Source organism: Alternaria dauci, chromosome 7, assembly GCF_042100115.1.
Source record: "Alternaria dauci strain A2016 chromosome 7, whole genome shotgun sequence".
NCBI classification, from domain to species: Eukaryota; Fungi; Ascomycota; class Dothideomycetes; order Pleosporales; family Pleosporaceae; genus Alternaria; species Alternaria dauci.
Window position 1 is genome coordinate 1914569 of NC_091278.1, and position 23259 is coordinate 1937827.

Genomic DNA, 23259 nt, shown 5'->3' on the forward strand with positions numbered 1-23259 from the left:
GCATATCTATACTCGAAAAAATGCCATCACCTCAAAGAACCCAAAAACCATTCACCAGTCATCCATACCCTGCCCCATCGTAGCCACCACTGGCCCATCTCCTCCCTTGCGCCTCACCCTGACCGTGCGCATTGTTGAATGTGCTTGTACTCGAGTTTGGCGTATCCCAGGGTGCCGACTGGCTACCAGAGTTGGTGTGCTGGCTGCTCTGGAACGAGGCCGGAGATGAAGCTGCGCTTTGATAAGGATATGGCACATATGACTGTTGCACCGGATGTGAAGGTGGTGGCGAAGTGTGGGGTGAATAATGTTGTTGCGGTGGCTGCGGTGGTCCTTGGTACATCCATTGCTGTGGCTGGACAAACTGCTGTGACTGTCGTTGTGACAGTGGTGGTGGGTAGGATTGGTTCACAACTCCAGTATAGCTGCCTTGCACAGCCATTGGACGGGACCCGTACTGAGGTGGTGGGGACCCAGTCTGACGATTAGTCGTAGCATAGTCGTGCTCTGAAATTGATCGATCCAGAGTTGGCATGTAACTTGGTTGCCGCTGTTCATGGTACCGGCTAAGCGCTTCCAAGTTGGCAACTGACTTGCGATTAACAGCCTTACTCTGTCTTTTGAGTGCGTGGTCCGCGCTCCCCTTCCTCAAAGGTGTGCTGTTGGGTTGAGGCACGCCAGGTATCGATCCGGCTGAGTTGTGCCTTTCGGACGCCATGGACGAAGCCGAGTATTGTCGTTGTCGATGCTCCACGGGCGATCGCATTCGCTCGGGCGATGATGATGGGGACTGAACTTTGCCTTGAGCAAACAACGGGGCAGGATATCCAGCATAAGATGGATTTGGGGGCGGTGGGCTTGTATTGGTAGTGTGAGTCGTAGTCTCTACATTACCTGGCCCGAGGTGGAAAGGCAGACTCCAAGGCTCTTGAGCGTGCTGGCCGTAGGCCGACCCAGACTTCGTCGAATTACCGTGTATGCTCGAAGAAGTTTGGTCCGCTGTCGAGGGCACTGGCGGTACCACCGGACGGCGGTGTATACCAATACTAAGACTCGTTGGAACCTCTTGACGCTTCACCGTTCTGAAGCGCTTCACTGTCGGGTTACGTTTGCAGCGATCTTGTGCCTCTTTCAGCAGCTTCCGTATCTTCGCCTCTTCAGACAACTCTTCTTCCAGTTCCAGGTCAGTGACGCTGCCGTCGTCGGTGTTTCCCGACACGGAGACATTGTCACCCTCCCATTCGTCATCCTGGGTATCTTCTTCTTCCTCCTCATCGTCACGGTCGTCATCGTCATCGTCATCATCTTCTAGATCCGAGTTATGGCCCTCCTCTTCTGGAGCATCAAGAGCTTCAGTCGCCAACCCTAGAATCGGATGTCGGGTGTATACGTTAGCACCGGCCTTTAACAGAATGTCAACGCAAGCCGATTGACGGTAGGCGCAGGCTTCAACGAGAGCCTCATCAAGTAGGTGGTCTGGAGGCTTCATCGCAAGGAACTTCTCTAGGATAGCTTTGTTCCCTCTGATGGAAGCTGCGGTGATGGCACTTCGATACATTCCACCTTGGACCCGGAAATCTGCTCCGGCATCTAGTAGCTTGACAACCACGTCCATGCGGTTAAAGTAAGAGGCAGCTACGAGAGCAGTGTGATATTTGCCCGCGTGATGATTGACAAGTTCGATGGCTCGATCGATGAGTTCGTCAATGATGGTCATATCGGCCTTCATTGCCGCTGTTTGGAGAGCATCTCCATATTTGCCTCCTTTTGCATGCACATCGGCCCCATGTTCTATGAGCAACCGCATGACATCCAAGTCATTCCCATGAACTGCAGCAGCTATAGTCGACCCAAATAGACCTCCTAGCGCTGACGCATTAGCACCGTTGTCGAGTAGGCGCTGAACGACTTTTATATCACCAGATTGCGCAGCGGCTATGATAGGAAATCCGTGCAAGCCACCGCTGGCGTTTACATCAGCGTGATGCTTGATGAGCAGCTTGACGATCCTTCCGAATCCACCAGCAGCGGCTGCAGATAACGCGCCACCGTACTTTCCGTTGGCTGGGCGTATGTTGACAGCTGCACCATGCTGTAACAACTCTTGGACAATTTCGAAAGACCCAACGGCGCAAGCAGCCTGTAGAGCTGTACCATACTCCCCGGATATGGGCTCGGTAATGGTGATATCAGCACCGGCCTTCAATAGAACGCGGACACTCTCCATGTCTTCCGCCCAAGCAGCGGCTTGTAACGGTGTTCCATACGGACCTCCAACAGCATTGACGTTCGCTCCAGCTTCAAGTAGAACCTCACAACAGTCTTCGTCGCCTTCAGCGCTGGGAACAGGTTAGCGTCTCTTAGGTAGCAGGAGTAGTTGGACGTACGCTGCAGCATGAAGGGCCGTGCCATACTTCTCACTTGAGATGTGTACATCGGCTTCATGGTCGATAAGGAATCTCAACCCGTCCATATCGCATGCATCGGCGCAATTGATCAAGGCTGTCGTGCCTCTGGCGCAAGCTGCATTGATATCTGCAACGTTCTTCAAGACCAGCCCCAGATCTTCAGTAAGCAAAGTGGACGCCGCCAGTGAAATGACTGGCCAATTATCATCTCCTCCGCGTACGTTGACGTGAGCGCCATGTTCAAGCAGAATCCTAGTCGCATTGCTATCACCTTGTTCGACCGCAGCAATGATGGCATACGAGAAGTGCCCGCCAAATGCGTTGACGTCGGCTCCCTCTTTGATCAGAAGACGAATCGTCTCTTCATTGCCAGTGTGAACAGCAGCCTGCAATTCGTTGCCATAATAACCGATAGGCTCAGTGTTGAGCCGAGCCCCGTTATCAAGTAGCAACTGAACGTTTTCAACATCGCCGTACCATGCAGCGGCCTGGAGGCATGTGCCATAATCTCCACCGCGTTTGTTCACATCTGCGCCCTTGGCAAGGAGAGCTTTCATGATTTCAGTTGTACCATCATACGCACTAGCGGCTAATGCAAACCCGTAAGTCGGACCCTCCGTGTCCGGATCAGCGCCAAAGTCCAGGAGTAACTTTACGGTATCAGAGTGTTCGTTGTCAGTAGCCTGGTACAGCGCTTCATCTAGTTGCGCTTGATCAATACCCTTTGGGTAGAGTAGCTTGAGCACTTCAGTGCGACCATAGAACGCTGCCAAAGAGAAAGCTCTCTGGTACCGAATGGTACATGCCGAAAGTTCGGATTCCTTGTCCAGGATGGCCTTGACGATGGGAGCGTAGCCTCGTTGCGCAGCGGCTTGCAGTGCCTGCTCAAGCACAAGAATCCGTTCTTCTTTTTCGAGCAGAACCTGGAAAACCTCCAGGTGATTGTATGTAGCAGCAGCACTCAAGAAGCTTCCATATGTCTTCATTGTGCGGTTGGGATTCCATGAATGCGACAGTAGGTGCCGGACTACATCGGCATGTCCACGACGAGCGGCGGCACCAAGCGCAGATCCATAGAAATAATCCTCATTAGGATCAATCTCAGCGCCCCGTTCGATGAGGATGCGAACAGCTTCGGTATTGCCAGAGAACGCAGCAATATTTAGCGCTCGTCGACTAGGCCCACCAATAACGTTGACATCTGCGTTACGATCCAACAAGAGCTTTACGATGCGGTTTTCAAGATTGCCAGCTGCCGCGTAGAGCGCCGTTCCTTGATCAGGAGTTGCTGCATTGATGTCGGCGTCGCGGTCGAGTAATGTGCTGACAATATCGTAATGGCCATTAGACGATGCAGCATGGAGCGCAGTCGGGTTAGCACTGCTGCTCGAGAAATCAACGTCGGCGCCTGCTCCAAGCAACGCATTGACGATCTCGTCGCAGCCACTTTCGCATGCGTAGTATAGGGGCTGGAATCCTAACGAGTCTTGTGCATGAACGTCAGCTGTTCCCTGGTGATTCAGAATATGGTCGACCAGGGCAGGAAACTCGAGGATTACGGCGACGTGAAGTGATGACATGTCTTTCTGATCCGTCATGTTGTGAACATCTTCTATGGTCTTCCACCATCTTTGGCGAGCATCCGAGCCTTGCCGCCAAAACGAGTGGTCAAAGTCGATCTCCTCGAGGACGTCTGGCGGAGCTCTCTTCGCATGCTCCATCCAATACCGGACAGGATATCATAGATCCACGTCTAGCAGGCTTTCATCTTCATGCTCTTCTACATCAGAAGACGCATCATCGTTTTGGGTGGCCTCTTCGTCTTCGCTCTGTTCGCTATGTTGGCTCGCGCCATCCTGTACTGATCTGCTATCGGCATCGGCTGTGTCTGGTACTTCCTCCTCTTCGATGTCGGGCTCTTCTGTTGCTTCTTCTTGGTCGTCGTCGTGCTCTGGAGTGTCTTGTTGTTCGATGGCTTCATATATATACTCCAACGATCGTAAGGCGATGATACCATGCTGCATGTCATCGAGGTCCAGGGACAGGTCGTTCTTGGCATACTTTCGGAGATGCTCTTGTGCAGAGATGTCGATCCACTCTACGGTGCTGCTGTCTAGATCCCAGTCGTTGCCTCTCAACGTAAAGAAAGCACCACAGCGTACTATGTAAGCTTTGAGTGCTTCTAGATCGTCCCGGTCTTCCGAAGGCAGTCCAGCCATGACAGCTAGCTCACGCATTGTCGGCGCCACGTATGCCAAAATCCTGCAACGCAAAATCTCTTTCGTGTATTCGTAACCCTCGGCGTGCGGGTTTAGAACGCGTTTCCGTACGTGCTCGAACATATCTGTTAAACCATATGGGAAGGACTCTAGCAGTTTCCGAACCTCTGCGTGTTGGGTACGTCCAGAACTCCAAGCATTCTTGACTTCCTGTATCACCAGGCTGACGTAGATCCAGTTGTCTTCCGCGCGCGAGTAGATGTGGCGCTTCACAAAGTATGCCAAAGACGACGGAAGCTCAAGTTCATCGACACTGACGGATATGTTTGCTTTGAGATCATCGCTGACATGCGCTGAATTCTCCGCATCGCTCAAGTTGATCTCTAGCGATCTTGGCCTCAAGCACTTTTCGATGTTTGGTCGGCCGCTTCGGTTCAGCAGTAGCCATTTGATGGGTTGGGTATCTTCTGCATCGGTCGTCGCAGGCTTAGTGTCCAAAGTCTCTGTGATGTACTGTAGGAACTGCACCAAAGATTCCTCTGCAAGCTGTTCCACTCCATATACGACAATAAAGACGTTGGCGCGAGACAAATCCTGCGCCATCTTGTGTAGTGCCACCCACAATGCCGGTACCTTGAGTATCTCCTCTGTATCGAAGCTCTGCTTCCCAGCATCTTTGCTACTACGAGAATCCGAGAGTAGATGCCGCGCAAGATCCTGGTCCAGATCGATCATCTGGCGCACAGCCATCTGAAGCAAGCCTTTTAGCGAACGTCTCATTGTGTCGCCTTGGTCGCAGAAGAATGATATGATCATGGAATTGTCGCCGCATGATTGGCCGAGATACTCAAGAGCAGAGGCAGCAATTGCGCCTTGACCGGTACCAGCTTTTCCGTGAATCCAGAGAACAGGATGTGTAGACGACGAGTTCTTCCAAGCCTGGAAGCTGTCGATTTCGAGTACTGAAGACAGTTTCGTGCCCTTCGCCCCTCTATAGTTACCCTTAACCGCTGCTTCTACGTCAGCAAAGCCTTTGCTTAGAACGTCCATCATGCTATGGTATGTGCGATCATCGACCTGAGCCTGTCGAAGCATGTTTTGACGCGTTTTGATGATGCTGTCCGCCTTGTTGGCTGTTTCACGGATCTCATCAGAGACGGAGGTGAAGTTTCCGTCCTTTGGCCCCGTAAATTTATTGAGTTGGAAATGGTCCGACATGAGAGACATGTGGTCAAATGACTCGATGGTTGCGGAAGACTGGTCAACGATGCGCTCTTTACTCTTCAGCCATGAGATTCCCTTGACAAGGTAGTTGACCAGATCGCTATCGTTTTCCTCCCAGAAGCAAAATAGCCGAAACTGGGCTTCTCTTGCCATATAAGAGAACTCCGACAGAAGACTGCGCAGAATTTCAGAGTCCTTTTCCAGAACCTTGAGTAGGCTTGATGGCGTGCCCCAACCGGCAACCTCGGCCATGGATGCTAGAACCATCGCCTTGGACTGGCTTGATGTGCCATGAAAAGGTGTACCGAGAAAAAAACATCCTGCAATCCAGGGATACACGTTGGGAAAATCTTTCTGGCGTGATCTTGACATTAGTAACGCCTTTTCGAGGATAATGCCACCCAGACAATGTGAGACGAAGATGATTGGCGTCTTAGTCTCATCCTTTGAATTGTTAGTAGGTAGTCGCGGCAAAGACATGCTCACATACTCTAGATCGGTCGAGTCCGTGTAGCAGTTTAGTGGCCACATTGTCGATTCGTTCGTCGACAGATCCCTTTCCGAACCACTGTGACTGATATTGGAATACGCTGATCTTGGCATTTGGTATCTTCTTGGGTAGCATGTTCGCATCGCGTAACCAATGCACCTTGCCCTTCTTCCATGTGTATTCGGGATCTGCTCCTAGGCCCGGAATGGCAATGATCCTCGCATTTGTTAGTTTAGATCTTCCGTCCTTGGTTCGTGACCACTTACTCGACTTTGATCGAGAACTTTGATGTAGCCTGCTCATCGCTGGGGTAGAGCACGTTCAGTCCGGGGTTGAAGGACTGCACTGGTTAATGAGTAGAAAATCTCGGGTGAACATGGCACTGACCTGCGCGTCGAATTTCGAATGCTGGACCTTCGTGGCCGAAGCCATCGCGAATCGTGGTGCTGCAGCAAAACTGCGCTGCAAACTGATAGTTGGTGGCTATCAGGTACGTGTTGAACCATCACAAAAGGAATGCTGTCGGGGTTGGGTTGTAAACTGTCGCGCTCCCGCGCATGACTTTGCCCCCTGCATCCAGGCTTCACCTGCGACTTTGGGGGCCCAATGTATTGGGGGCCAAATTGCCGAATACAGAAGCACGTAGCAGATGTGTCAGCGATGGCGCGAAGCCCCTTGGCCGCAATAGTATTGGTGGCGGAATATTGAGCGCTTGGTGCTGTTGGCGATGGGGCGGGACCGGGACCGAGGCTCGCGAGTCCGCCCAGGCGACCAACTCAGGTCTTCATCTCGCCATCGCAGTCCATCTCCGTAAATTGAGTGTACTTTTCACGATGATTGACTCCTTCGAGGTTAGTAGCAGCCTTATGAGCCTCCGTTGGCATACTAATGTTCCATAGCAGACGATCAAATACCCAGTGCCTTTCCGGACGGCGCCGTTGAGGACTGAAAGCTCGGATGGTGGGTTAAAGTCGAAGGTTCCATTGTTGCCAGCAACGTTTCGGAGGAACTACAGGATCGAGCGCATCGACAACAACATCGGTGCATTCCTGGATAGCGAGCTGAACGTCCGCCGTTTGAACGAGGTTCACGAATGGCTCTGGCTGGTGGGTCTACCATCCGCGCCGCGACCTCTTCATTACCAAGTAGTGAAGAAACGGGAGATTGTCGTGACGGAGCAGTTAGACCTGCATCTTGTTTGGTCATCGGCATCTTCATCACTGATCCTTCTCAAACCGCTGCCTCGCTTCCTCCTTTGCCCAGACTTCTGGACTGCAGAGATTTGCCCACGTCGGCACCTGTACGAGACTGCACTGGGATTCTTGCTGTCGTATGTCGCGCTCATCGAAAGAGAAGTTGACTATAATCTGGCCATCTACCACGGTCTCATTCCCAAGGAAATTACTTGGTCGGGGTGGCTGACGCTTGTGGACGAGGTCGTTCGCGCCTCTGCACAGGTGCATACAATCGATGCATCGACTGCATCGTCTATGGATTCGCTAGAAGGTCGTCCAGGCGTGAACCAACGCTTCAACTACGGGGAGTTGCGCCTCGGGCGGCTGAACTGGATATATCGCCTGACCATGGGCGAGTTTCGCGGGTACCTCAGCGGGTGCACGACGTACGGGGCCTTTATGCGTGACAACGTGAACAGTCTCATCACGCTGTTCGCATACACTACCATTGTGCTCTCCGCGATGCAGGTCGGGCTTGCGACAGAACCTCTCGCAAACGACTACTCCTTCGGCATGGCGTCGTACGTCTTCTCCATCTTCTCCATCTTGGCTCCACTGGCATGTATTGTCGCGATACTGGGCGTTATAGCCATGATGTTTGTCATCAATCTGGTGCACACGCTGATGATTCGGAGGCAGAAGCGGCGTCAAGGTGTAAAAGTGTGAGGGGGCCGGTTCGGAGCTGGACGGGAAAGAAGGCTGGACGCGAAACGCGCTGCAAACAATGACGCGCGGCGGGCCGATAGCCTGGATTTCCCTACCAAACCTCACTACACTTTCAATACTACCAGCGGTGCCACCCAAAATACTCTGTGGCCGTTGGTTTACAGTCGCTCGCCAGCCAGCAATGACATCCAGATGAACACCAAGTCTGCGCACGACCGATGGAACAAGGACCGCAGACGACGCACGAGTAATGCGACGATGCTCCCAAAAGTACCTAGGCCTCACGGATATCACCAACGCCTTGTTACGTCATCTTTGGGTATGATGATCTGGAGTATTCATCAGTGGGAGCTCGGAAACCACACGCCTACATCACCGATGATTAGATCCACCCATTAGGTTTCTTGCTGAATCCGCACGATCGAGACTTGCAAAGTCCGGCAAACCACGTCTTGTCTTCTCTCATTTGCTCTCACAGCTGGCCATGGCGTCGCGAAGCATCGTTGCTTTGGAATAAATGGCATAGCGACGTGAGCCCTTCATGTTTCAAATCAGTGTGGTGTCTAATGGCCCCGAACATTGCATTGGACGATACATCCAAAGCGGGCACCTACATGAAGAAGATCGTTTTTTCTGGGCTGTACCCCGAGTACTAAAACCTACCCCAGAGGCATACGGTGTTACTTTCTCAAGCACCTTCCAATGTAATTTAGTATGTATACCTTCAAGGTACAACCTAGTGAGAACAAGCGTCTTCGTCCTTCTGCTCGTGATTAATACAAGCTGGAATCTATTTGAGTTGCTGAGTGAGACTTGCAGCAACTTCATTCATGAATCTCTAAAGGTTCAATCAACCCCGCTGTTCATCGCATCACCACCTTTATCCTCGTAGGCGCGAAGGAAGCAGTAACTCGGAGTCGAGAATCGGAGTAAGCCTCTACCGAAGCAAGCTTTTATGCCGGTGTTTAACCTGAATCGGCTGCTAGCGCGGACACTAGATCCTACGAACATCTATAGATTGACACAACTCTAGTCATCTTGATCTGTTTTCCAGGCTCCAAGTTTCCGACAGTACGTTCACCAGGCACGACATGATGAGTGGAGAACCAATCGAGCTCACCAGCCTTGGAGCTGCGGAAGCGCCAAAAGCTACAGCGATACCTGATACCGCTGCACCTACTCCTCAATACCCTCGTGGTATTCGACTGGTTCTGATAACAGCCGGTCTTATCCTTTCCATCTTTCTCGCTGCTTTAGATTCCACAATCATCGCTACAGCGATTCCGAGTATCACCACTCAATTCGGCAGTATCAGCAACATAGCCTGGTATGGCTGTAAGGGTCCCTATGCGAACTGTATGGGAGACATGTACTGACTTCGTCAACCAAAAATTTAGCGTCATATTCTATAACCAACACTGCGTTCCAATCCGCATGGGGCAAAGCTTACCAGTACTTCAACCTCAAAGAGACTTTCATGTGTGCGATTGCAGTGTTCGAGATTGGCAATGTGATATGCGCAACTGCACCATCAAGCGAGGTATTAATCTTTGGAAGGATCGTGGCTGGTATGGGTGGTGGCGGGGTGATGACAGGCGCGTTCATCATCATCGCAATCACTGCTGGGCCTGAATACAGATCAGCGTATATGGGCGTATTGGGCGTTACGTTTGGATGTGCGAGCGTCGTAGGACCGTTGATGGGTGGCGCTTTGACGGATGGCCCCGGATGGAGGTATTGCTTTTGGTGAGTGAGCCCAGGCTCGCATGTTCAAGCATACGACTTGCGACCATGAAAGGCATTCGATCGGGTATCATATACATAATGCTAACCCAACACAGGATCAGTCTACCGATCGGTTTCGCTGCAGCGCTCACGATGTTTCTTTGCTTCAAGAACCCCGAAAAGCCCAAAGACGTACCTCTGCGCGAGAAACTGTTGAATCTGGACCTTAATGGCGCAGTCCTTCTGTCCGGGTGTTTCTTGTGCTTCATCCTGGCTATGCACTGGATAGGCATCATGCCTTGGACGAGCGCTCGTGTTGTTGGGAGCTTTGTGGGCTTTGCAAGCCTTTTCATTTGCTTCGCTGTCAACGAATACCTTATGGGCAGCCGCTCGATGGTACAATTCCATTTGTTCAAGAACAGACTGGTCTTAGCCAACTTGCTCTATGCCGCCTTCCTTGCTGGCGCTTTCTTCCCGCTCATGTATACGCTCCCGATTCAGTTTCAAGCTGTCGACAACAACACTGCTTCACAGAGCGGTATCCGGCTTATTCCGCTTGTTATGGGCGTCTCGGTCTTCACCATGATATCGAACGGATTGGTCACATTCTGGCGCCACTATAAGCCCTTCTTTTTGCTTGGCGCCCTCTTCGCTGTGGCCGGAAACACAAAGATACACTCCTTGGATGCCAACACGCCAATTAAAGACTGGGTTGGCTTCGAGCTCTTGACAGCCACAGGAGTAGGCCTCGCTCTTCAGATCCCGATGATCGCGAATCAAGCCCTGGTTTCCGCTGACGATCTGGGCGCTGCAACATCCATGTCGCTGTTCATGGAGAACTGTGGTACGGTCTTGTTTGTCGCGTCGGGTGAAGCAGCGTTCACGAACGGACTACTATCAAGTCTTGCCCGCAATTTGCCACAAGTCGATGCGAAAGTGGTATTAGACGCCGGTGCGACGCAGATCCGCACTCTATTCTCAGGCCACGAGCTGGAACAGGTGTTGGGTGGATATCTCGATGGTTGTAAGACAGGCCATATCGTCACCGTGGCTTGTGGAGCGATGGCTGCAGCGATCAGCTTGTCGAATGCAGGGCCGGCGGCCACCAAGGAGTTGAAGAAGAGTATCGAGAAGAGCCATGAGCGATGATTGTGCAGACGGATTGATAGACGAGGCTTCAACATCTTGAATGTTGCTTCAACATAAAGAACAGGGCTCAACGCCCTGCATTTGGGTGGGCTCAACGCTCGCATCGTAATTCGACCCATATGCGCTGCTGGTACAAGTTACTCCAGCAGCCTATTGCCATCAATTTGTGCTGCTCAGACCGCACCACTGTGAGCTTGGATATCTCGACACCGACATTTGCACCGTGCTTATGTCCTGCCGTGCATCGATCGCTCACGAAAGGTGCCTGGGATGGTTGTATCTCCCTCAGCTCTGTTCGATGACGGGCGCGTTCGGTGAGCGTACATATTACGCGTCGATGAGATGTTGTTTTGATGCCTGGTGACTTCGTTCGCGATTCGTGAGGCTCAGTTCGTGCCGGATGAGAGGTGCGCGTGGAAGGAGGCGCGTGACGTAGCATAAGACATGCTAACCGTGTTTGGACGTAGCCAGGGCGGGCCGTGCGCAAGGCGGCGATTCAGCCATCGACGCGCTTATCATAACAGTCACATCTCTCGCCTCTCCTATAATGTCCACACATCATGCCATCACACAAGTCGACTCTTAATCATCGGAGCAGGCCCTCTAACACTATTTTCGCCTTCGGCATCCTCGCGCAGGTCGCGTTGCTTGCCTGTATCTTTTGGATTTATACGAGCCATGGCAACTCCCGCGAGCCGACCACGTTAGCGGAAGCAGCAGTCAAGACAACGACGAGACCAAACGGCTTCACTTTACGCCACCTCTTAGATCATGGCGCTGGCCAATCTGGGCCACGAGCGCGCAGACTCGATGTGACCCCAGAACGGTTTGCTGTCGCTGGTGTTGACACCCACATCGGACCCTTCACAATCAAGACAGCACCGGTGAAGATAGAACGACCTGCGTTGCGTGGCTACAATGCACAGATCCCCATGTCGCCCATGTGGGTCGCCGAAGATGTACCGGGGCCGGATGTTACGGACAAGAACACGGTAATCAGTTTCGCGAACATGTCCGAGGATGCTTACAAGGTCGGTCGTGATGACGCTGGATGGATGGACGTTGACGGACGTTACAATTCATCAGTCCCTTTCGGTTGGGATGATAGTGGCATCCGAGGTCACGTGTTCAGCGATGACACCAACTCCACCATCATCCTGGCGGTGAAAGGCACGACTGTAGCCATGTTTGAAGGCGACGGAACCTCTGTTCACGACAAAGAAAATGACAACTTGTACGGATCTTGCTGTTGCGGTCAAGGCGGCACATATCTTTGGCGAAAAGTGTGCGACTGTCAAACTGGCACCTACAGCTGTGACGAGCAATGCGTCAAAGACGAATTACGAAAGCCAAACAGATACTATGCTGCGACTGTCGAGCTTTATCAGGAGGTTATCAAACTCTACCCGGATGCGAACATTATGACGACAGGACACAGTTTGGGAGGTGTTCTGGCTTCTCTGATCGGCTTGCAGCACGGCATTCCTTCGGTGACGTTCGAGGCCTACCCGCAAGCCCTAGCAGCTAAGCGCTTGGGTTTGCCAGCTGCTGGCGACGTCGCTCCACTCAGGAAGAATACAGGAGGCTTTCACTTTGGACATACCGCTGATCCTGTATACATGGGCACCTGCAACGGCGCAACGAGCTTTTGCTCAATTGGCGGGTACGCTTTCGAGACTCTCTGCCATACCGGGAAAAGATGTGCATATGACGTGGTGAAGGATTGGGGATGGAGACAGAGCACGCAAACCCATAGTCTCAGGTATGCCATCGACAACGTGTACATGAAGTACGACGAGGCAGCGATATGTCAAGAAGAGGACGTTGGGTGTGTGGATTGCTACCTATGGAAGTTTGAGAACGGCACCCACACCACGGCGACGACCAGCTCAACAACTGCAACAAGCACTACATCCTCAAGGACGCGGACTGAGACGTGTAAGACGCCTGGGTGGTGGGGATGTCGTGATGAAACCACTACGATGGTATCGACCACTTCATCCAGCCCATCAAGTACCGCAACCAGTACTAGTACTAGTACCTGTCAAACTGTGAGTTCACAAATTCCTTGACTGCACACGCATTGCTGACTTCTAAAGCCCGGATGGTTTGGTTGCAAAGACAAAACTACAGCTAGCACAACTACTACTACATCTGTTGAGCCAACGAGTACGTGTACCTCGAAAGGCTGGTTTGGCAAGTGTCACGACGACGTGCCTGCGACGACTACACCGGCCATGGAAGCTCATGCGTACTGGCGGACAGCCGCAACTGCGACGCAAACGGCACCATAGAATGACCATGCCCTGGACGTTGATGAGGGTGATAATTAGTTTAATACAATTGCATCTTCACCAGAATAACAAGGTAACCAAATTTTCGACTTCGTCATCATGCACGCGATGTTGCCGACACTTTTTGGACTTTTCCCGCCGTCGTGGCTCCATAAGTTGCAAGGTCGTGCGAGACGCTCGACTTCATGTGGAGCCTACGGTAGTATGCATCTTAGAACTTTACATGCCAACACTGGCTGCAACCGAGAGCGCGATGCCGACGTCCGCCCCCCAATCAGGTAATCAAGCGAAGGCACTGATGAGTCAAACTTCCTGCTCTCAGGCGTTCCGCGCAGGCTAAACTCAAGCTGTCTGAGCGATCTGCCATATCTCTAGGCAACCATCATTTGGTGTATCCAGACGGAAACACTTATAACCCAGCTTGGCCATGAAATAAGCTCCTTCAGCCTCATTCAGAATGCTTGACAATAACTTCCATCTCTCGACACCCCGTCTCTTCATATCCCACCTTTTACCAACCAATGATGCGCATTGCGACTTCATATACGACCTGATGCTCAGTCCAGGCATCGCTAAAGAGATGCCTGCAGCCGACGTGGAGAAGGCAATAAGCACTCCCCCGCGTGATGCTGGCCGGAAGTTCATCACTGACGGTGTAAACAAAATGGAGAACACGGGCTATGGTCGCTACCTGGTCTCGCTGAAGCCAGCCTTGACCTCGGACATGTCAGCACCTGAAGAAACCGCCTTGGCTTTATCAGGAGGACGATTGGTGCCAATCGGCATCGTATCGATGCAACATGCACGTTTCCCGTCGGACCCTGCAGCACCGACAATCCCAGATGTCGGCTTCGGTTTACTGTCTCGATATTTTGGAAATGGCTATGCTACTGAAGCTGCAACAGCACTGCTGAGCTACTTCAGAGACGAAAGAGGACAAAAGGAATTCTGCGCTTTTTGTAGAGCGGACAACGAAGCGAGTAAAAATGCGTTGAGAAGACTGGGGTTTGAGGCGCGAGGCGAGAGGCAGCTCCATGGAGTTGTCGAGGGAGGATTGTTAAGTGCGCTGGTATGGACTATGGGCGTTGGGCACGAGGAAGGGGCCCTTGAGGCAAGAGGCCTCTAGCGAGTCGTGAAGCATGTGGCCGAAGGCGAGGCGCACAGCCATAAGATCTCGCAACTTCGCGCCAGAAATCCTGATTGTCCACAGTACTCGCATGTCATCACCTGAGGTTCCACTGCCATATTACATATGCGCAACCTGATCATATGTTCGTAGATTCTGTAGTTGACTAGCGGATGACGGACGCGTCCAGTGGTGATGATGCTGCCAGCCACCCTCGGAATGACGTTCGCACATCGGCCTAATGTATGCCGGACCCACTCTCACCCTGAAGTTTCTATCCGACAGTCTCGTCGGATCATCCGCACCCGATCAATTACACTGATCTCGACATGTCCACATCATTGGATCAACTGCCGACGCGTCCGGATAAACGGCGTCGACTTGAGCGCGTTGCTGCAGCCTGCGATCTTTGTAAGAAAAGAAAGGTCAAATGCGACGGCGAACAACCATGCGCCTACTGTACGCGAAAGGATCGTGCAGCTACATGCACGTTCAGTGGTCATCATGTCCGTCTTTCCACACGTTCCGCTGGACACACTCCTACTCACGGTGCTCGTTCCGACGATGTCCACCGTCCGGCGGCTCGTTCTGCAGGCCATACACCAAATGACCGCGATCGCGACGAACAGAACAATGTTCTGCGGGAAAGGAATGATCGTGAAGTTGCCGACGTTGGAACACCGCCATCCCCAACACTAAGTAGGGAAGATCAGCAGGGAGACACAGTGGTGCCTCTTGAAGGCCGCATCCTTCGTGACGCGCAAGGGAAATCCATCTTCATTGGCGATTGCGCTCCGCTGTCTTTTCTACAGACAGTCAGACACCTCATCACATCTGAAGTGGACCCAAGAGCCACCGTCCAAGCCACTCGCGACCCCATCATCGAGATTGCGCGACCCGAATCAGCAGATCAACATTCCTGTCCACCAGTCGATGTGCATCAAATAGACGCGTTAGTCGACGAATATATTGCTGCAAGTAGTGGTCTAGTTCAGCTATTCCAGAAGGAGGACCTTGCTCCTGAGCTCAAAGCCTGGGCAAGTAGCAGAACCGCAAGCTCAGATGATACTGCAGCCTCAGTCTTTTACCTTGTTCTTGCCATCGGTGCACAAGAGAGTTTTGAAGAGAAAGCGGAAGCTTGGTTCAACACTGCTCGAGATCTGCTTCTGAAGCATATGTGCAGTAGCATGAATGTCTCTACAGTCCAAGGCTTCGCGCTCGTAGCGATCTTCATGCTCCGAGCATCTCAACCGAACGGAGCCTACCTGTATTTCTGTATGCGAATGAGAACGCGGAACAATCGCATGCGGATCGCTAACACTTCCTAGCCTTGGCTGCGCGTGCCGCATACGCAATCGGCATACACCGAACCGAAGTAAACGCTTCCTTTGGAGAGACCATCAAGCTGATACGAGATCGCATCTGGAAGAGCATTCGTGTCACTGATCAATTAATAAGGTAGGAAGCGATTGAGCGTCATCATGGTCTATTCGCTAACTACTCTGCTCGTAATCTAGCAACGCCTTAGGTCGCCCTCCATCCACTTCCGACGTTGACTGCACCGTCAAGTACAATACCTTCGAGGCGGACATGGAAGCCGATGATGTCAGTATACTGGATGCAAGCGTCCAGATTTTCATGATCATCGAACGTGTTGTCGTTGAAGTGTACTCGCGCAAACGTATATCACTACGTATTGCCGATTATGTCTCCCGTCAACTGAAGAACTGGGCATCCAAATGGCTGCATCAACTGTCCGATCTCACTGCTAGACGTCGTTCTCGTGAGGCGGTGGTGGGCGCTTGCTCCACACTCTGCTCTTACTACTACGGCATAATGCTACTCACACGACCATTCCTCATCTACGAGTTGTATGAATACATGGGCGCACCACTGAAAAGCGGAGGCACACAAGCCGATCACCAGGAGAAGCGCAAATACGCGGACGCTGCACTTGATGCAGCTTCAACGCTAGTTGACACTCTACTGGCTGTCATTCGTACAAACCAGTTGCCTCGCAGGATGCCGCTGATAGTGTAAGCTACACCTTCTTCCAAGCCAGCTAATGCTCACACGTACCAGGTCTTGGCTTTTCACAGCGACGCTTGTTCTTGCAGTTGGTGTGCTTGGTGATTCAGGACTCATGTTGGTAGACAGCTGCAAGGATGCGATAATATGTATGGATCACTTTGGCCAAGTCGACCCTCATGCCCGACAATATTCGCAAGTCGCCCAATCGCTACTCAAGATCACCACCGCACATGCCAAGAAGAGAGAGTTGCATTTGCGACGAAAACGGAAACAAGCTTCGTCAGAATTGTTTGGTTTATTGCCATCTGAGCCTACTGGTCTTCAGCCTCAGACGGATGAATGCGAGGCACAGCTCGGCCCTGGTTCTATGGCTTCTCGAGATTCCATCCAGCGCCATGTCTCCTCTACAGCGCCACTCGATTGGACTATATACGATGCCGACTTCTTTGCCATGCCATGGCCGAGCGAGAACGATCAAGGTCTCCAAGATTTCCTCCAACCAGGCACTCACAACCTCGATGGCGTATCTGTGGCCGATATACCCTTGTTTCCCATTCATGATCAACAGACTGGTAGCGACTTCTTCCCATAGGCCCCAAATGGCGCCAGGATTATCTTTCTAATGGGTATCATTCAACGCCGTTCAATGCACAACTTTCGTTTCGCTAGTCTCGTCTCTAGAAGTTCGTAGGAATGGTATCAGCTTGGTACCTCCCGTTCCGACTAATTCTTGCGTCTTTGGCTTCTCGGTAGCCAGTTCGGTCGAGGCGGAAGCGATGTCTCTTCTCTTAGGGCCAGTCTTTGGCTTGCCCATCCGACTCGGTATGATAATGTATCTGGTGACCAGAGCGATGTGCTTGTCCCGGAAACCGCTGAGTGCTGCGACTGCTTCATTGAATGCTGTCAGGAGCTCAATGTCATCTCTATGACTGTTCACATAGCTCCGGATGTTCGCGATCGCTTCGACGTCGTCAAGGAAGCGGGCGTGGGGCCCAGGCATGTATCCACGCATTTCTGGGTGGAAGCCGCCACTCCTGGAATGGTCGACAGAGAGAACGGCATCGAAAAACTGCAGCAATGACGATTGGCCATTGGATCCACCCCGATATGCGCGCCACGTGCCTCTCCCGTTGCCCTCGTCGTAGAAAACACCGTTGGGTAGACCGGCAGTGGCCATGTTCATGCTGCCTGCCAGGAAGGGTCGGATGGTATGATAGAACATTTGTGGATCACATCGCTCATCCATACGCTCCAGCAGCTGGCCAATGCTTTGCATTCCTTGTCGAAAATACTGCAGCGCGTGTATGATTGTTGCGACATCATTGGTCTCGGCTGCTTCGATTGCACCCAGCATGACCTCGATCAGTGGGCCAGCCCTTGCCTCCATGGCGTTCGATATGATGAAGAACCATGATTCATCGTCACTACCAGTCGCTGTGTGCAGTGCCACCATGTTCTCCGGTTGTGTCAAGTCGATGTCTTGGCTCAATGGTGTCCAGTTCCACAAGTTTAGAGCTGCATATGTGGCCACTGGATGTACTTCAAGGTACTCGGCAGTCTGCAGGAATGGCACAGTAATGGCTGGAGGTAGTCGCTACGTCTATTGTCAGAGTTTTGTGTCTTCGAACGATCGAGAGTCAATGCTGACATACCTCTGATGGCTCAGGACCAGCCCAGATGTAACCTTGAGCTATGACGGCCAGCATTGAATGAGCTCTCTGCCATTCTGCCTCACGAGAGAGATGGGACGTGTCTAAAACCGGCAACTCATCAACCCATTGCCGTATTTGTTGTGTCTCGATGAGTGTTGGAATCTGTTCAATTATCTTCTCCCATGGTTGATAGTAGGTATGCGATAAGCGAGTCAACGGTGGCTCGGCAGGTAAGAAGCCGTTCTTTGAGATGCCATAATAGGGGAGTGCGGCGGGTGAAGGAAGGACGGGAACTTTATGAGGACTCATTGCGGAAGTGGTAGCGACAGTAATGTTGCACAAGAAATATCGGAAGGATACGTCCTGCCTTGGAGCGGCAAACTCCTGCTTTATTGCGCTGAACAGAAAGATCCACAGTCGCGTTCGGATGGTTGTCGGAACCCGGAATGACGGATGTGGCATCGGAACTCTATCCGTCACCCCAATTGGGAAGGTGCAAGGTTAGTTTGCGCACGCCTCAAAGACTCTTACTTGGAGACGTAATTGTCGGATCGCGATGCATATATAGTCTGACGCCGTCTGCCTGACGGCATTCTCACATTCTACATAACATTACCGCTCGGTTGGCATTCTCCAAGTCACATACACTTTACCAACAATACATCGCCATGGACGCCGCCGCAGCGATCAAACAGCTTCACCAGGGCCAAAAGCCACAGTGGCCAGCAAATGCCGAATCATCAGACTTTGCGCACTCTCTCGACCAGAGCGCAGAGATCCCCAAGACATTCCGACCGGAATTCGTTGTTCCGAGCAAAGCACAACTCAAGCGGAAAACCCTGAAAGATGACGCACAAACCGCCAACCCAGCATCAACACCCGACGATGAGGCAATCTACTTTTGCGGTAACTCATTAGGTCTGCAGCCAAAAGCTGTTGGCGAGCACCTGAACGCATACCTAAAGACATGGGGATCCATCGCCGTCGGTGGCCACTTTACCGCCCTCGAGGACTCGCCGCTTACCCCATACCAAGACATGGCTGCGTTATGCTCAAGGAGGATGGCTGATATCGTTGGCGCTTCGCCTTCAGAAATTGTTGCCATGAACTCATTGACCATCAACTTGCATTTGATGATGGCTGCATTCTACAAGCCGACGGAGAAGAAGCACAAGATCATGTGCGAGTGGCGACCATTCCCTAGCGACTGGTATGCAATCGAGTCGCAGATTGAGTGGCATGGTCTCGACCCTAAGAAGTCGATGCTGTTGGTCGAACCAGACGACGGATACATTATGACCACCAAAAACATCCTCCGACTTATTGACGAGAACGTGGACGAGCTGGCGCTGATCATGCTACCCGGTATCCAGTACTACAGCGGTCAACTACTCGATATCCCGACCATCACTGCACATGCACGGAAGCACAATATCACCATCGGATGGGACTTGGCACACGCTGCCGGCAACGCTGAGCTGAAGCTTCATGACTGGGATGTCGACTTCGCCTGCTGGTGCACATACAAGTACATGAACGCCGGCGCCGGTGCTATCGCGGGTGCTTTCGTACACGAGAAGCACGGCAACAACGACCATTACACGGGACTGAAGGGCTGGTACGGCCACGACAAATCATCACGCTTCCTCATGGATAACAAGTTCGTTCCCACGCCTGGCGCCCAAGGCTTCCAATGTTCAAACCCGTCGATTGTCGACCTCACATGCCTGGCTGGCTCCCTCAGCGTCTTTGAGAAGACTTCCATGGCTGACCTACGGTCACGATCTCTGCTGTTGACGGCATACGCCGAGCACCTGCTCTCTCAGATCGCCGCACGCAACATCAAGGACGGCGCTTTCCCCTTTCAAGTCATCACACCCACAGATCCTCGTTTCCGTGGCGCACAACTCAGTGTCCTGCTACCAGAAGACGTTTTTGACGATGCGAGCGCGGCGCTTGCAGAGAACGGTGTTATCTGCGACAAGAGGAAACCCGGTATCATTCGGGTTGCGCCTGTGCCAATGTACAACACTTTCAACGATGTTTGGAGGTTCATGCAGATCTTTGAGGAGGCGATACGGCAGAAGGGGCAGGGGCAGACGCAGGAGCGTCAGTCGCAAGGAGGGCCAGTTGAGGCGAGGTTGTAAATTAATGATTGTTAGTTGGATATTCTCTTCACGACGTTGAATCACATGAGTAACGACGTATAATCTCATCAAGTATGTTCATAAATTCCATATGGTCTGCGTTTCTACTGCGACGCGTGCATGTATCCTTACACCGATTATTGTGCTACTTATAATTCAAGGTTCTGTCGTGCCTTTAGTGCGTAGTGCTCTGGATGTTATTGCTGACAGAAACTACGTTTCACTCGTCTCTTCCCGGTGCCTGGTACATATCCCATACGTCAGCTTTCCACGGCCTTCATTCACATACACCTTGTCTATGAATATGCCCACGAAGGAAGGTCGCTCCGATGATATAAATTAGGAAATACTCACTACAGTCTGGAGCTTCTTCCACACTCAAAAACGCAACCACGACAGAGAAAAAGATGGCAGGAGTTGCCCAGAAGCAGATTTTGGCCTCACTAAAAGGGTATGTTCTGCTCCAATATACCATCCTTGGTACTCAGTTCCATACCGCGAACATACTGACTCGCTACAAGTTTCCTCAAATCTGGCGCGTACTCCGATCTCACCATTACCTGCGGTAATGACAAACACAAGGTCCACAAGGTCATCGTCTGCGAGCGCGCTGAGTTCTTCGTCCGCACGCTAAAGTTTGGTGGAATAGTGAGTGTCTGATACACCAATGACTGAGCAGAGACTGACGGCCTATCAAGGAATCTCAGAGCGGAATCATTGATCTTCCCGAGGATGAACCGGCCATTGTTAAGCTCTTGATGCAGTACCTCTACGAAGGTGAATATAAGCCGTTGCTACCTGACACCGACTCTTCGACCGCTGCACCCTTCGCCCGAGTTCAAAAGGTGGCTAAACAATATCGCTCACGGCGAGCTCTCAACGGATCGGTACACAGATACGGATTCCCTAACAAATGCAACTCTTCGCCTCAGCCCTGCAATGAGTTTTACATTTGTCCGCATCATGAATGCGATCAGTACCATGGCTCCACTACTGGGGCAAACTGTTATTACCAATGTCCAGACTCTAACTGCAACGAATGTAACCCTCCAAATCCGCTACCTTCACTCAACGGCAAGGCCGATCAACTCCTCCTCCACGCCAAGATGTACGAGATTGCCGACAAATACGACGTGGTAGGGCTGAAGGACCTGGTCATCGAGAAATTCCACAGGGCATGCATACACTTTTGGAACGACGATAAATTCTCCGTTGCGGCTCACCATGTCTTCTCCACCACTCCTGATCATGACGAAGGTCTGCGCAACATCGTCAGTTCTACGATAAGCGCACACATGGAGTTGATCAAGAAGACCGAAGTTAACTTTCTCTTGGAAGATTTCGAGGGTCTTGCTTTGGGTATTCTGGAAGAAAAGATTAAAGAGTATGGTTGGTAGAGACGGGAGCGATGGGCTTTGCTCAGTGCATGTGGGCTTGATGAGAGCGGTAGTGCCTGGTAGAGCGAGACACTAGAAAGCCTTCAGCGAGCTAATCATGTTTTTGAGGGCTTGGTTCAATCGCCTAGAAGGAAGAGATGTTGCCATCCAAAGTGCTAGAACAGGGAACAAGGGATGTGGACAATGTGGAGAATAGGATGTATACCAACACGCCTTCCAATGCAACGTCATATCCAAAGACCCAAACTACATCTGTGTCGTATCTATCAAGTCATTTTCCCGTGTATGCAGACCTTAGCACAATCTACCTGAACATGGCACGTTCATAACATACCCCAATCTACTGCAACCTCACCTCGCCCTCCTGCGTCTTGATCCCAAACTTACTCAGCCTAATCCTCGGCACAACACCCACCAGTACCAAGACACTTGCCACAATAACAGCCCAGTGCTGAATATGCGCCAAGTTCAAATTATACGTGGTCCACGTCGCCGCGCAGATCGTCGCAAGTCCCAAGACAGCAATAATATAACCCGCCATGCGATGGTACTTGTACACGCTCTTTGCGTTATCTACGCTACCATAGAGCTGCGGGACATAGTACTGCGTGAAGCCGACCATGGCCTGAATGTATACGAGTATGTAAAACAAAAGCCCGAGACGCGCGTGCGCAGACTCAAAGTGTTCGTGACCGGGCCCGGCTTTGTTCATCTCGATGATGATGAGGCCGGCTGTTAGCGCCGATGCGCCCACGGCGTGGAAGAGGAAGTGGGCGACGGTGCCGGAGCGCTTCTGCTCGGGCGTGTGCGTGGGTTGGAGGATGAGAGCGGCTTGGATAGCGAGGAGGAAGCCGGCCTAATGGGGGGTATCAATGATACGGTTGTCGGGAAGGGGTGACTAGAGTAGTGTTGTGGCTTACGGAGTTGAGGAGCTGGGCGGTTAGCAGGTGTTTGGAGACATGTAGACAGACGGGCTTACTGGATGCGCGGAGAAGAAGATGAGTTTGTTGGAGAAGATGGCTCCCCAGATGATGGCTGCTAGCTGTTGGTCGGTCAGTATATGTTGTGATACTCGACGTGTCGCGGTGGTGCGCTTACGATCCATATACCTGCTTGCGCGATGGGAGCGGTGCCTGTCAGTCTATTAGTATTTCTTGTTCGCAATGCAAAAGCTTTGCGCATATTCCCGACACGTACCAATCCACAGGTTGTGATAGAGCGGCTGTCCATGCGCTTGGCTAGCATCTCCTCTTCTACCCAGAAGAGGCTCTTCTTCGCTCTGGCCACGCGCCGCAGCGGCATTTGGCGGTATTCCGGTCGCAGAAGCCATGATGGAATCGTGTAGAACCAAGGACCGTGATGAAAGAGTCTGAATCAGACGAGCGATGGAAGAAAGACAGTGTCAGGGCGCGACAGGCGTCAGAGGGGTGCTTCGGACTTTGGGTAATAAGGAAGCTCAGGCCGACAATGACGACAACACCAACCCCTGTACATAT

General features: G+C 52.0%; 8 protein-coding genes across 8 annotated transcripts; 5 read left to right on the forward strand and 3 right to left on the reverse strand.

Annotated features, from left to right (window-relative positions):
• Positions 1–58: 58 nt before the first annotated feature.
• On the reverse strand, positions 59–6773 carry ACET3X_007761 (uncharacterized protein; the record flags this gene model as incomplete). Its single annotated transcript, XM_069453943.1, has 6 exons — positions 59–2339; positions 2388–4123; positions 4160–6295; positions 6330–6558; positions 6608–6681; positions 6729–6773. 6 exons carry the CDS (start codon positions 6771–6773, stop codon positions 59–61), a joined length of 6501 nt encoding a protein of 2166 aa, XP_069304924.1.
• A 401-nt stretch (positions 6774–7174) lies between these two features.
• ACET3X_007762 (uncharacterized protein) lies at positions 7175–8964 on the forward strand (the record flags this gene model as incomplete). The annotated part of the gene is made up of 2 exons (XM_069453944.1): positions 7175–7192; positions 7241–8964. 2 exons carry the CDS (start codon positions 7175–7177, stop codon positions 8240–8242), a joined length of 1020 nt encoding a protein of 339 aa, XP_069304925.1. The 3' UTR covers positions 8243–8964.
• A 369-nt stretch (positions 8965–9333) lies between these two features.
• ACET3X_007763 (uncharacterized protein) lies at positions 9334–13410 on the forward strand (the record flags this gene model as incomplete). Its single annotated transcript, XM_069453945.1, has 7 exons — positions 9334–9577; positions 9640–9988; positions 10084–10991; positions 11885–12779; positions 12879–12944; positions 13155–13167; positions 13216–13410. 7 exons carry the CDS (start codon positions 9334–9336, stop codon positions 13408–13410), a joined length of 2670 nt encoding a protein of 889 aa, XP_069304926.1.
• A 2301-nt stretch (positions 13411–15711) lies between these two features.
• ACET3X_007764 (uncharacterized protein) lies at positions 15712–17159 on the forward strand (the record flags this gene model as incomplete). The annotated part of the gene is made up of 4 exons (XM_069453946.1): positions 15712–15811; positions 15865–15994; positions 16054–16572; positions 16619–17159. 4 exons carry the CDS (start codon positions 15712–15714, stop codon positions 17157–17159), a joined length of 1290 nt encoding a protein of 429 aa, XP_069304927.1.
• Positions 17160–17210: 51 nt separating this feature from the next.
• Positions 17211–18528, reverse strand: ACET3X_007765 (uncharacterized protein; the record flags this gene model as incomplete). The annotated part of the gene is made up of 2 exons (XM_069453947.1): positions 17211–18161; positions 18220–18528. The coding sequence occupies 2 exons, from the start codon at positions 18526–18528 to the stop codon at positions 17211–17213; spliced, it is 1260 nt and encodes a 419-aa protein (XP_069304928.1).
• A 359-nt stretch (positions 18529–18887) lies between these two features.
• ACET3X_007766 (uncharacterized protein) lies at positions 18888–20366 on the forward strand (the record flags this gene model as incomplete). Its single annotated transcript, XM_069453948.1, has 1 exon — positions 18888–20366. One exon carries the CDS (start codon positions 18888–18890, stop codon positions 20364–20366), a length of 1479 nt encoding a protein of 492 aa, XP_069304929.1.
• Positions 20367–20773: 407 nt separating this feature from the next.
• ACET3X_007767 (uncharacterized protein) lies at positions 20774–21763 on the forward strand (the record flags this gene model as incomplete). The annotated part of the gene is made up of 3 exons (XM_069453949.1): positions 20774–20817; positions 20888–21014; positions 21065–21763. The coding sequence occupies 3 exons, from the start codon at positions 20774–20776 to the stop codon at positions 21761–21763; spliced, it is 870 nt and encodes a 289-aa protein (XP_069304930.1).
• A 187-nt stretch (positions 21764–21950) lies between these two features.
• On the reverse strand, positions 21951–23196 carry ACET3X_007768 (uncharacterized protein). The gene is made up of 5 exons (XM_069453950.1): positions 22961–23196; positions 22862–22896; positions 22743–22805; positions 22684–22695; positions 21951–22619 (listed from the first exon to the last, which is right to left on the reverse strand). Exons 1-5 carry the CDS (start codon positions 23091–23093, stop codon positions 22104–22106), a joined length of 759 nt encoding a protein of 252 aa, XP_069304931.1. The 5' UTR covers positions 23094–23196; the 3' UTR covers positions 21951–22103.
• Between the last annotated feature and the right edge of the window lie 63 nt (positions 23197–23259).

Excerpts from the sequence above, each read along its gene's own strand:
- ACET3X_007768 (XM_069453950.1), bottom strand. The coding sequence starts at position 23,093 with ATGGCTTCTGCGACCGGAATACCGCCAAATGCCGCTGCGGCGCGTGGC. Across the intron at positions 22,897-22,960 it reads CTATCACAACCTGTGGATTG|GCACCGCTCCCATCGCGCAA; the intron begins GTACGTGTCGGG and ends ATAGACTGACAG. Across the intron at positions 22,806-22,861 it reads CGCAAGCAGGTATATGGATC|CTAGCAGCCATCATCTGGGG; the intron begins GTAAGCGCACCA and ends ACCGACCAACAG.